This window comes from Schistocerca nitens, chromosome 1, assembly GCF_023898315.1.
Source record: "Schistocerca nitens isolate TAMUIC-IGC-003100 chromosome 1, iqSchNite1.1, whole genome shotgun sequence".
Taxonomy (NCBI): domain Eukaryota; kingdom Metazoa; phylum Arthropoda; class Insecta; order Orthoptera; family Acrididae; genus Schistocerca; species Schistocerca nitens.
Genome location: NC_064614.1, coordinates 933,328,048 through 933,341,804, shown reverse-complemented (window position 1 = coordinate 933,341,804; position 13,757 = coordinate 933,328,048). Strand labels below are relative to the sequence as shown.

General features: G+C 42.9%; 1 protein-coding gene across 1 annotated transcript in view; it reads left to right on the top strand.

Moving 5' to 3' along the window:
- The first annotated feature begins 3,718 nt into the window (after window positions 1-3,718).
- The window catches only part of LOC126237349 (enhancer of split M1 protein), a 77,996-nt gene continuing 67,957 nt past the window's right edge, over window positions 3,719-13,757 (top strand). Inside the window, exon 1 of the mRNA XM_049947419.1 lies at window positions 3,719-3,786. Coding sequence (XP_049803376.1) covers window positions 3,744-3,786 — 43 coding nt within the window. The 5' untranslated portion in view covers window positions 3,719-3,743. The remainder of the gene's footprint in view (window positions 3,787-13,757) is intronic.

The window sequence follows — 13,757 nt, the reverse complement described above, 5'->3', positions numbered from 1 at the left end:
ACTTCACCAATCTTGGAGATTTTGCGTTCGTCTGTGCCTTTTGCGGTGCTCCTGCAACAGCTTTCTGTCGTGTTTTGTGTACCACGGGGGATCAGTTCCGTCTCTTATTAATTTATTTGGTATTAATATCTCTAGTGCTGTTGATACTATTTCTTTGAACTTAAGCCACATATGGTCTTAATTTACACAGTTTGGAAGGATTGGAGACTACCTCTTGGAAAGACGTCACCCGAATGTTTAGCTGCTTTTATAAATAGATATATTTCGCGTTTAGTTTTGGTGAATTTTTTTGTTACGGCAGTGAGCCTCGCTACGACTGCGTGTTCACTAATTCCTGTATCCGTCGTGTTTTCGTAACCATTTACAAATGGTTCAAATGGCTCTTAGCACTATGGGACTTAACATCTGTGGTCATCAGTCCCCTAGAACTTAGAACTACTTAAACCTAACTAACCTAAGGACATCACACACATCCATGCCCGAGGCAGGATTCGAACCTGCGACCGTAGCAGTCGCGCGGTTCCGGACTGAGCGCCTAGAACCGCGAGACCACTGCCGCCGGCGTAACCATTTACAATTTGAATGGCCTTATCAACTAATTGTTAAAAATAAAAAAAGCATTTAGAACAATTACGGAAGTTGTTTTCTATTTACAATAGGGTATGAAAATGTATTTTTGTCGGTCCGCAGCTCGTGGTCGTGCGGTAGCGTTCTCGCTTCCCGCGCCCGGGTTCCCGGGTTCGATTCCTGGCGGGGTCAGGGATTTTCTCTGCCTCGTGTTGACTGGGTGTTGTGTGATGTCCTTAGGTTAGTTAGGTTTAAGTAGTTCTAAGTTCTAGGGGACTGATGACCATAGATGTTATGTCCCATAGTGCTCAGAGCCATTTTGTATTTTTGTCAACATGCGGAAGGTAGATTGAAGTAACTGTCAACTGTAATTGTATGAGTAGGGTACCTATTTGTGATGAGACTCAAGTTTTCCTTTCTTTGAACAGTTCAGCAAGTGTTTCATGTGAGACAGTGGGTCGGTAAAAGGAGCCAGTTATTAATTTATTCCGGTTGTCGAATATAACCTCTGCCCATACTAAGTCACAGGAACTATCTGCTTCAAAATCGATTGTGAGCTTACATTATTTTTCCTTAAGTTGTCCTTCTTGTTTCTGTTGTAGTGCAGATAATAACAATTACGGCTTTTCCCTCCAGAACCTAAGATGCTTTCTCTGTGACCTTGTGAATACCAGAGCTAAACAATGTAGAACAACAATATACGTTACAAGCGTAGCATTCTGTATTACTTCATTTCCTTATTTCTAACATTTTAAAATTGTAAGTCGACTTTAGATGACATGTCAATCATAGATGTTCTTATCTCTATTTAGTGAACGTGTTTTCAGTTACGTTTTGAACATTGTCCCGCTACACTTCATTAACCAATGTTTTTAGAGAGTAAATTAATATGGAGTACGTCGTTCTTCTTTTCAAACATTCACAAACCCATTTATTCTTTCCCTATTGTCTTTTGGGTATGCAGTTGTACTAATTAAAGTAGGCACAAATGCAGTGATCAAAAAGAAAAGATTAGCGTACATTCGCATTCTCGTTTCATCGTGAAAGGACGCTACCGTATAGACAGAGGAATCTATATTTATACTTGGCAGAACTAATTACATACTGACATAATCGTCGGTATTGCTTTCGTTTCCCAAAAGTTATAAATATTTCGATTTCGGAAAAGATGCTCTGTATTTGGCCAAGATGTCGAAGAAGAAGGTCCCTTACGTACTGGTTGTATCGAGTAAGATGTGGAGACGGCGGTTTGAAAGCGGACAGAGGTAGTGCGGGGAAGGGCGTCCCTTACCTGAGGGATCGCTACTCAAGCTACCTGGCGAAGGGGCAAGTGTGGCAAATGTCCGGCGTGGCAAATGTCCGGTGTGGCAAATGTCCGGCATTCGCAAAATCTCGCCTGTTGTAGTTTGTCGAGCCTGAGTTTGAAATACCTTCTATGTGCGGCGGGGTGTCATTTCGTCCTCCTGTCTCTGTCGCTGGGATTGCTATCCTCGTTTACCGTCCCATGGGTGTATATCGATGGGGTACGCTGCTCTCCGTACTCTACTAGACGCTGGTGATGGAAGTGCATCGTTCAGCGGCACGTTAGTCTGGGTGCTTCATGTTTGATCTTAAAGTGCATAGTCTTCGAGTGGCACTCCTTATAGTTTGCCTTGCGCAGTTAGATTGGAGTTTATTTTGTCTTGTGGTGCTTCCGCTTTCCGTCAACGAAGGTTAAGCTTGATTCGGCACTCCGTACGACGCTTGCCACCTCAGCAGGCGGGTCGGAGCCACCTTCGCGACTAAACGGAAGCCTTTGGACTGAGAGGTCTTATGTTTTGCATATTGTTCATAAATTGTTTTGGTATTAAGTTGGCTGAGGTTTCTTATGGATTTCCCGGCATTTGGTCTGTTGTCCGGCCCGGGCTAGGTCTCGTTATGTTAAAAGTCGGTTCGTGTTTTGGCTTAGTGCGATTTTGGTTTACTGTCTGGTGGTTGTGGTAGTACGCCGGGTCGCTGTAGTTGTTGCATTTTGTATGGGGCTGTGTGCTCGGAGCCGTGGAGTACCATTTGTGTGAACTGCTTCACTGGGTAGTACTGATCGGGCCATTCTTGGTCCTCTCCTATAGGAAATGATTTTATTATTATTTTAAAGTAACATTATCACTTAAATGGTTTAATTCTTGTTGCGTTAATTGCAACTTAGGTACTGAGAAATTTAGTAGTGTAATTACGGAAGACTTAATAGTGGCACATGCCCCTTTACCTGTTTCGTAATCTGTTAATTACCGAAAGACCTTAAGCTCATAGTCATATGTGATTTTCTTAAATGATTGTATTTTTAAGTCATGTTATTGTTGTTGTAATTTGCTGATCACTGGTGTACTGTTCCAAGCATTAAAATGTTTCAGGTAGCTATTACTTGGGTGGAACGCACGGAACCGCAACGGAGAGAGTAGTTGCGTGCCTTACGTGTCCGTGGTTGGCGCGGCCTGGTGTCCGTTGTTTGTTTTGGTGCACCTGAGTTAAGTATTGTGTTGCCTCCTCCCTTGCGGCCCCGTCGTGTTCTTCTCATAAGCATTTCCTTAAAGGCATTTTAGTTAATTTTATGCTAGTATTTTTTTTAAATTTCTTACATTGGTAAAATTGTGCGGCCTTCATTATGCACACTGTTTGTCATAGCGGAGTTGATGTGCCATTGTAATTTCTTAAACTCCATTGTGTGTGCCCTTCGTGATACATATTGTTTATCATAATAAATTGAGTATGGCAACTATAATGCCTCATATATCATCATGTGTGTGTGTAATGGTGCAATAAATGGATGATTGTTATCTCTGTTCCCTTCATGCCTCCTTTCTTGTCCGTATTGGTACGCTATTCTTGTACTTGTGTTGGTAACCCACACCAGATGATTTGCCAGCATCTCCTATCCGCAGGACACTCCACTTCGGAACCGGTGCTCAATGATGGGCAAAACGACTGTGCACGTAACAGCAGACATTCGATGCTGAACGCCAGGTTGCGACGCGGGGTTCCGTAGCGCAGGGAGGGCGCGGGAGCCGAGCTGCCGTGGCGGGGTGAGGCCGCTGGCCCGGCCCGGCGCGGCGCACCCTTGACTTTTATCCCGGCCGCCAAGGCCGGCCCGCGGCTGCCAGAGCGGCGCGCCGTGGTGTTGCGCGCCAGTCGCCGCCACCATGTCTTCGCGAGCGGCCGCGCTGCTGCTCCTCCTGCTCTCAGGTGAGCCGAGCCGCGCAGCTGCGCACGCGCCACACTGAGCTTCGGCAAGAGGAGAGTAGAAACCGATCTTCAGCTACCCTCGTTTATACTTTGCAAACCGCGCTACCGTACGTGAAGGAGGGTACTTTGTCACTTCCCGCCTTTCCTCTTCCAGTCGCGAATAGTGCGCGGGAAGGACGATTGTTGGTAAGCCTCAGTGTGTGGGTTCCCACTTTTCTAACTTGCACTTCATGTCTTTCCATGATATATACGTATCAGGAAAGAATGTATTAGTACGTACCCTCTCCAAATTTTAACAGAGAACACCGTTATGCACAATGCCTCCCTTGTAACGTCTGCCACGGGGGTTGAATGTGCATCTCCGCGACGCTTTCCGGCTTACAACTTCTATATTTACATGACTGCTCTGAAATTCACACTCATATTTGGCAGAGCGTTTACAGAACCACACTATTTCTTCACTGTTCCACTGACGCATAGCAAAAAAATGGCGCTGAGCACTATGGGACTTAACATCTCAGGTCATCACTCCCCTAGAACTTAGAACTACTTAAATCTAACTAACCTAAGGACAGCACACACATCCATGCCCGAGGCAGGATTCGAACCTGCAACCGTAGCGGTCGCGTGGTTCCAGACTGAAGCACCTACAACCGCTCGGCCAAAACGGCCGGCTGACGCATAGTACCTGGCAAAAATTAACCCTTCAGTCTTACGATATGACCTATGATTTATTTTATTACTCTAGTCATTTCTCCCTGCGTAGACCTGAGTCATAAAATATTTTGGCACTCGGAAGAGAAAGTTGATGGTTGAAATTTCGAGAAGCCGGCCTGGATGGCCGAGCGGTTTTAGAGGCGCAACAGTCTGGAACCGCGCGACCGCTAGGGCCACAGGTTCGAATCCTCCCTCGGGCATAGACGTGTGTGATGTCCTTAGGTTAGTTAGATTTAAGTAGTTCTAGCGGACTGATGACCTCAGAAGCTAAGTACCATAGTGCTCAGATCCATTTGAACCAATTTCGAGAAAATATGTCACCGCAAGGAAAACCGCCTTTGTTTTAAAGAATATCACACCAACGCACTTAACATGTTCGTGACACTCTCTTCCCAAATTTGCGGTAATATAAAACGAGGTTCTCTTCTTGAAACTTTTTCAATATCCTGCTTCAGTCATATCCGATAAGGGCCCCACGCCTCCCAACAATACAACAGAAGACCATGTACCAAGCGTAGTGCAGACAGTCTGTTTGGTAGTTTTGTTACAGCTTCTAAGTGTTCTGCCATTAAAACGCAGTCTGTCGTTCGCTTCCCCACAACATTTTGTGTGGTAATGATTCCAATGTAAGTTTTTTTGTAATTGTAATTCCTGGGTCAACTGCCACTGTTATCACCCTGCATATATCTTTTGTACATCATTTTACAATTAATTTTGGTTTCCTGTTGACTGTACTAAACAGTGAACGATAACGTCATTTGCAAACAGTCCAATCGGGCTCCTCAGATTGTCTGTTAAAACGTTTACATTGAGTAACAACAGTAGAAACTCTTGTAACTCTTCGTTGGGGAGCCCCACATACCATTAGATGACTTTCCGTCACTTACTACGAACTGTGATTTTTCCGACAGGTAATCACGAATGCAGAGGCATAACTGAGATGACACTCCATAGGCGCGCAATCTAATTAGCCTCCTCACTCCTTATATACTACATCTGACTTTCATTTTTATTTTTCTAGCCCAGGAAATAAACTAATGCCGCTGTGCATGACTGTGGCATATACTTTATGCAATTTGAGGCTTGCTCCTTCGGAATGCACATACCGCTTATAGGCGTTGTGTGCGTTCACTGCTCGGTAAGTTCTGGGAATGTTCAGCTGTCTGCGGTATAGCGTGGCGTAGTACATCTACACTCTGCATAGCACTACGAAGTGCGTAGCGGAGACTGCGTCCCATTGTACAAGTTGCTGGGGCTTCTTCTCGTTCCATTTACAAATGGAGAAACGGAAGAATGACTGAATGTCTCTGTGCGCGCTGTAATTAATCTTTGTTCAAATGGCTCTGAGCACTATGGGACTTAACAGCTATGGTCATCAGTCCCCTAGAACTTAGAACTACTTAAACCTAACTAACCTAAGGACAGCACACAACACCCAGCCATCACGAGGCAGAGAAAATCCCTGACCCCGCCGGGAATCGAACCCGGGAACCCGGGCGTGGGAAACGAGAACGCTACCGCACGACCACGAGATGCGGGCAATTAATCTTTGTCTTGACCTCAAACTCCTCATGGGAGGCGGCTGTAGTATATTCTTGGAGTCGTCAGTCTTGAAACTTTGTAAGTAGGCCTTCTCGGTCTAGTTTACGCCTATTACCTATGACTATTCGTGCTGTCCTCTGTATACGTTCTGAGTCCCCTGTTAGTGCCACACACTTCAACAATATTGTACGGTGGGTCGCACACTTATTTGCAAGCGATCTCTTAGACTGCATTTTCCATGTATACTACGAATAAACCAACGTATCGTACCCGCTTTACCCACGACTGAGCCTATCATATCGCTTCATTTCATGATCCTACAAGGTATTACACCCAGGTATTTGTATGAGCTGACCGATTTCAGCTGTGACTTATTGATACGATAGTCAGAGCCTACTACATTTTTTGGTTTTGTGCAGTGAGCGATTTTACATTTCTGAACGTTTAAAGCAAGCTGCCAATCTTTGCACCACTTTCAAACCTTATCAATGCGTGCAGCTTCTTTCGGACAGTATTTCATTACAGATAACCACGTCATCTACACAAACTCTGAGGTTACTATTAATACTGTTTGTCAGGTCATTTACAAACAACACGAGCAGAGCACATCCGAAGTTATTTCTATATTTGTCGCTAATTCTTCATCCGACGTAACTTTCTGCGTTCTCCCCTCCCAAAAAATCTTCAGTCCAGTCACAAACTTCACTTAATAGCCTATACTATTGTACGTTTGATAATAAGCGTAGCTGTGATCGTGAATTAAACGCTTGTCTGAAGTCGAAAAATACTGAACCCTTACAGCACTACCGAGATCGGGCGTACGTAAGCAGACCTCCGACGCAGAAAGGGTAATGTGTTTGTCAAGGCTACGGTGAGAAGACCTTCGGCTGTTATGATTTCATCGTCGCTGGTCGCATCCGTGCAAGTGAATCCTGTATTCCCATTCTGTTATTTTCCGAAAGCAGTGGAGAATATTTAGGAAGATTTCGTCTCCTTAGTACTGTTTCCAGAGGACTGTCTTGGCTGTTGTTAATGCATATGACGCATGTTGGCTGCCTCTACGCAAATATTCTGTTATTGAGAGGAATAGCGTTTTCAGATTCAAGTATCAGTAGCGCGTGATCTTATCCCACTATTCGTTCACAATACATGTTTTAGCTGGCTCCCTTAGGTGCAGTCGGTAAGTCGAGTTCGCGAAATAATGTGTGGGTTTAAGTACCACCGTGGGCATCCCTACGTATTTTGGAAAAATAATTTCGTTCTTGAAAGTGCTGCCATACTGTCTTCCAGCAGCGACTAAGTGTCAAGCTGCCCACATGATCACTGAAGCTCGCCTCTGTGTCAACGTATTCTGAAAAGATACACAGGCACGTCACACAAAGGGACGCAACACTGAAGATCAAATATCTCAATTTATATTCTACTGTTTGAAGTTCACAAAGACGTCTTATCCAAACCGCTTCTTCCAATCTAGTGTTTTTCTCAGAATCGAAATATATAGAAGGTGGAGCCGTGTATGAGGCACAGGTAAGAGGCAATTATCTCCTGTAGGTTTGCGTCAGTACCTTTGCTGAACGTCAGCTGACTACATACAATTCTTTCCACTGACGCAACGTTGCTAGGGTAATTATTTTAATCGAAGGACGAAGGTGAACAGACCATGGATGTTATGTGTAAATGTATTAATTACTATCAAAAAATTGAAGGGACGTAGTCTCCCTAAATAAGATTTGAACATGGGCAGCTGGAACTGGCTCGAGACCGCCTGCGTGGTGTCATCTCGCCCAATACTACGATCCCAATTAAATCAATAAAAGCTCAAAAATAAATTTAGAGCAGAAACGGTACTTGATAGATTGGCACGGGAGTAGCTCTGTAAAGTATAACCTGCCATAGCTCGCTTTCTCACCGACTTTCCTTCAGATCCTCTCCTTCCACTTGTGCTGCGTTGTCACGAATGTGTGGTTACACCAAGGAGCAGCGGTTTCACTCACTGACCCAGAGCCATCGTCCTCAGTCTGCGCGTCCCTGGGACCTACTTAGCGACTACGGCCGACAATCTGCTTCAGACGCAGTTTTCAAGGCTTTGCCGGTGAGATTCCCTCCCTTAGAGTAGCTCTGCGGAACAGGTAACCCTCTGTCAGAAGTTCAAATACTCTAATGCGTGAATGCATACAGTAGCCTAATTTGTCAGTTTAGGCCCACTAGGAAGCTAAGGTCAATCCCATTAAGTCTGTTCCCTGCCTAGTGTATTTTGATCTCGAAACGATTTAGGATCCTCAATAAATAGGGTTATGAGTTTTGCTGTATTATCATTATAGCAAGGTAAATTAAAGCAGATCTTCTGTTCGAGATCGCCTTACTGAGCAATACCGCCCTCAAATCAGCGCTAAACATGGTCACAGTATTTTGGCAACCAGTAAAGCCAGGGGAAGCACTGTGCGTGTTTGTTGCAAACATTATCCCTATAGAGGTTCTCTACTATTCTACAGCGTGAGTAAACTTCCCGTTATTATGTAACATGGTATGTCTCAAGACAAGATACATTAGGCACTTATCTAATATTAAACATTCAATTTTGTAATTGTAAGTAATTGTCCAGCTATTTAACTACATGGAAAAACGTCTTCGTAGATTAACATGAAGTCCCAGTACTAGCTACTAACGCATTTATATTAAAATAAATTTCAATTACATATCCTACTATACAACAAAAACAACACTTCACACAGAACTTTTTACATTATTACGCACATTTAAGCTCACTCCTTCCTTAGTGACCGTCGTTAAGTCTGTTACTGAATGGCTCTTGTGTATACTTGCCTCTCGTCTATGGATAACAGAACCAGAAAATGTCCCACTTTGTTGAAGTAATCCGACATGTAACACATGAATATACAGGGTGAACCGAAATTATCACATACTGTATAGAGCGATTGGTAGCATGCTAACAGTGCAAAAATGACTCCAACAAACTTTCGTCCTATACATATTTTCGGCAGATAGAAATGTAACTTGGCAGCACTGTAAACACATGTCTCACAAGTGTCTTCATTCAGTGCTGTGTGGTAGCGTAGTATAGTTAGTACAGTAGGCAGAGTTTGGCATTAGAATAGTCGAGTTGGAGAATTTCGAGGCTAGCTGTAACTCCTTTTGTTTCCTTGTTTTGGTCTCTCCAATAATGCTGTAACAAACACTGTTTCTTAAATGATACATACCTTACAACAACTATTTTTTAAACGTTGGAAATAACAATTATGCCGCCTGGGGTAGCCGCGCGGCCTAGGGCGCCTTCTCACGGTCCGCGCGGCTCCCTCGTCGGAGGTTCGAGTCCTTCCTCGGGCATCGGTGTGTGTGACGTCATTAGCGTAAGTTAGTTTAAGTTAGGCTAAGTAGTGTGTAAGCTTAGGGACCGATGACTTCAGCAGTTTGGTCCCATAAGACCTTATCACAAATTTCCAAATTTAACAATTATGCGTCAGATATTCAGAAATACTCATACAGAGTAATAATCAGTTGAAAATAAATAGGATTGAATTCATCAATATGAAAATGTTAGACATATGTATCACATTGAGTGAGAGCGGTCTGTTGTAATATTTTAAACAGACTATCAGTGACAGCATGTCTTTCATTGCACCTCAGTTCTGTGTTAGTATTAAATAATAGTTCACGTGTTTGGTATAAAACTTACTCTAATTGCCGTATAATAAATGCGACAATAATTACCATATCACGCATTGTAAAATTAGAAAACAATAAAAGCTGCACCTCTGCACCTAGATCGATAATCGAACCCTCGAACTCGAGTGTTGCAAGGCAAAATACTACCCACTGCTGCCAAACTGGCTTTCTTTCTAGGCGAAAATATGCAGGAACAGAAGTTTGGTACCTTTAGCATGCAAGGAATCACGCTATTGCATCTGAGTGCGCGAGTTTTGATTCTCCTATGTATTAGAATTGCAGCAAAGCTTTCGAGCGACGAGTCAATAACCCTCAGTTGTGTGATTTCAACTTTTAAATTTATACCAGGCATCTACTGTTCTCTAGATTAATACTCCGCAAACCACTGCATTGAGGATCGCGGAAGGTACTTTGCACGGTTGGTGGTCATTTTTGATCATCAACATGTCCTACGCATAACATCTACACAGCACAATGACTTACATAAAACTTTTTTTCTTCACTACACTCTTGTATACAGAATCTGTCTTTCCTTTCAAAAACCACTTCTTCTTACCCCAAGGATTTTCATCTAGGCTCATGGAGCATTTTCGTAGCTCACTCGTACTGAATGATCTGCCTGTTAACCAATCTAGTAGAAGGCCTCTGAAATGCTTCGATTTCTTTCTTTAATGAGACTTGGTGGTGTACCAAAGATTCAAGCAGTATTAAAGAATGGGTCAGACGGTGTTACGTACGCATTCTCTTCTACAGGTGCGGTGCACTTTCTCAGCGCTCGTCAAATAATCCTTAGCCGCTCCTTCGCTTCGCCCACAACTGATCTTACGTACTTGTACCATTTCCAGTCGTTTCTCAGCTTTATGCCTAAATATTTAATCGATGTGCCTGAGTCAAGCGGTATGCCGTTATTACCGTATTTAAACATTACAGGAATCCATGGAGGTATGTCCTATCTTGCGAATAAATGAAAGGTAGTTTGTTATTTTTCATACGTGTTTCGCTTCTTTTAATGATGAATCTTCTTTACCGACCGTTAATACATGTTTTTTTATACATAGTAAATACAGAGTGACAATTATTGAACGGTATAGAAAGAAACGTAAATAAGTTTCAAACTACGGCGTGCACACGCTTTATTCAACATGTAACCGTCACTACAGATATTCGAATTTAGGTTATGACATGTTCGATATGGCCGCCATCATTGCCTATGATGTGGCACAGACGAATAGCGAAATTCTGTATGACCAGTGAAGTGCCGGAACAACGATGTTATCGATGACCTCCTGAATGGCTGTCTTCAGCAGAGCAACGGTTTTGGGATTGTTGCTGTACACCTTGACTTTAATGTAGCCCAACAAAAAGGAGTTGCATGACGTTCAGATTCAGAGAATATGGCGGCCAATCGAGGCCCATGGCAGTGGCCTCTGTGTACCCCAGAGTCAGAATGCGGCCCTCAAAGTGCTCCTCCAAGACATCACTCTCCTGCTTTGATGGGGTCGAGCTCAGTTTTGCATGAACCACATCTTACCGAAATCAGGGTCACTTTGGATAATAGGTATGAAATCATCTTCCAAAACATTCACGTACCGTTCGGTAGTCACCGTGCAATCAACGAATACCGCACCGATTATTTCGTGACTGGACACTGCACATCCCACAGTCAGCCGTTGAGGGCAAAGAGACTTCTCGACCGAGAAATGCTGATTCTCAGTCTCGCAAATGCGCCAGTTTTGATTATTGACGAACTCATCCAAATGAAAGTGGGTTTCATCGCTAAACCAAACCATACAGGCACATGCTAATTCCCATAATTCCCTGTGGCCAACTGTGCAGTTTCAACGTCCTAACGCGAACCGTTCAGTTGTTGTTGTGGTCTTCAGTCCTGAGACTGGTTTGATGCAGCTCTCCATGCTACTCTGTCCTGTGCAACCTTCTTCATCTCACAGTACCTACTGCAGCTTACATCCTTCTGAAGCTGCTTAGTGTATTCATCTCTTGGTCTCCCTCTATGATTTTTACCCTCCACACTGCCCTCCAATACTAAATTGGTGATCCCTCGATGTCTCAGAACATGTCCTACCAACCGATCATTTCTTCTAGTCAAGTTGTGCCACAAGCTCCTCTTCTCCCCAATTCTATTCAATACCTCCTCATTAGTTATGTGATCTACCCATCTAATCTTCAGCATTCTTCTGTAGCACCACATTTCGAAAGCTTCTATTCTCTTCTTGTCTAAACTATTTATCTTCCATGTTTCACTTCCATACATGGCTACACTCCATACAAATACTTTCAGAAACGACTTCTTGACATTTAAATATATACTCGATGTTAACAAATTTTTCTTCTTCAGAAACGCTTTCCTTGCCATTGCCAGTCTACATTTTATATCCTCTCTACCTCGACCATCATCAGTTAGTTTGCTCCCCAGATAGCAAAACTCATTAACTACTTTAAGCCTCTCATTTCCTAATCTAATTCCCTCAGCATCACCCGACTTAATTCGACTACTTTCCATTATCCTCGTTTTGCTTTTGTTGATGTTCATCTTATATCCTCCTTTCAAGACACTGTCCATTCCATTCAGCTGCTCTTCCAAATCCTTTGCTGTCTCTGAGAGAATTACTATGTCATCGGCGAACCTCAAAGTTCTTATTTCTTCTCCATGGATTTTAATACCTACTCCGAACTTTTCTTTTGTTTCCTTTATTGCTTGCTCAATATACAGATTGAACAACATCGGGGATAGGCTACAACCCTGTCTCACTCCCTTCCCAACCACTGCTTCCCTTTCATACCCCTCGACTCTTATAACTGCCATCTGGTTTCTGTACAAATTGTAAATAGCTTTTCGCTCCCTGTATTTTACCCCTGCCACCTTCAGAATTTGAAAGAGAGTATTCCAATCAACATTGTCAAAAGCTTTCTCTAAGTCTACAAATGCTAGAAACGTAGGTTTCCCTTTCCTTAATCTTTCTTCTAAGATGAGTCGCAGGGTCAGTATTGCCTCACGTGTTCCAACATTTCTACGGAATCCAAACTGATCTTCCCCGAGGTCGGATTCTATCAATTTTTCCATTCGTCTGTAAAGAATTCGTGTTAGTATTTTGCAGCTGTGACTTATTAAACTGATAGTTCGGTAATTTTCACATCTGTCAACACCTGCTTTCTTTGGGATTGGAATTATTATATATTATATAACCGTTATATATTATATAACCGTTCAGAAGTTATGAATATTTTATTTCATATAGTTCAGTAACTGTCACCCTGTCCATTATGCATTAATTACAAGTGTGTTACTGTGTTACGATATGTCATGTTATTCTCTTGTTTTTCCGGTTAGAAACGACTTTTACAGCATACGTTTCGTGAGCTTACGTCATCTTTTTGTGTTATTTACGATTTCCCATATTGGTAGTCCATGTGTATAGTCCTAGAGATACGTTTACTCGGTTTCCATGCTCCAGATGGCCGATTTCCGGCGTTTTCTCGCCCATATTTATAACAACACTTCAAGCTGCACTTTGCAGTGTGTGTTGAGCATGTCTGTGTTTACAATGTGTGTTGTTGCCAACCGTCGCTGCACACACACACACACACACACACACACACACATACACACACACACACACACACACACCTATTTCAAAGCGAACACACCACACATAAAGAAGGACGAAAGACAAAAATACCGTGACAGTTGGCGACACTACACACTATAAACACATACACACTCAGCACATACTGGAAAGTGCAACTTGAAGCAATGTAATAAATGTGGCGAGAAACCACCGGAAATCGGACATCTGGAGTATGGAGACCGAGTAAACATTTCTGTAGGACTACACACGTCGACTGCCAGCATAGGAAACCATACGTAACACCAAACAATAATGTAACTTCATGAAATATATGCTGCAAAAGTCACTTCTAATCAGAAAAACAAGAGAATAATACGACATAATGTAACACATTAATATACTTGTAACTCCTACATAATGTATTTACTATACACACATCAA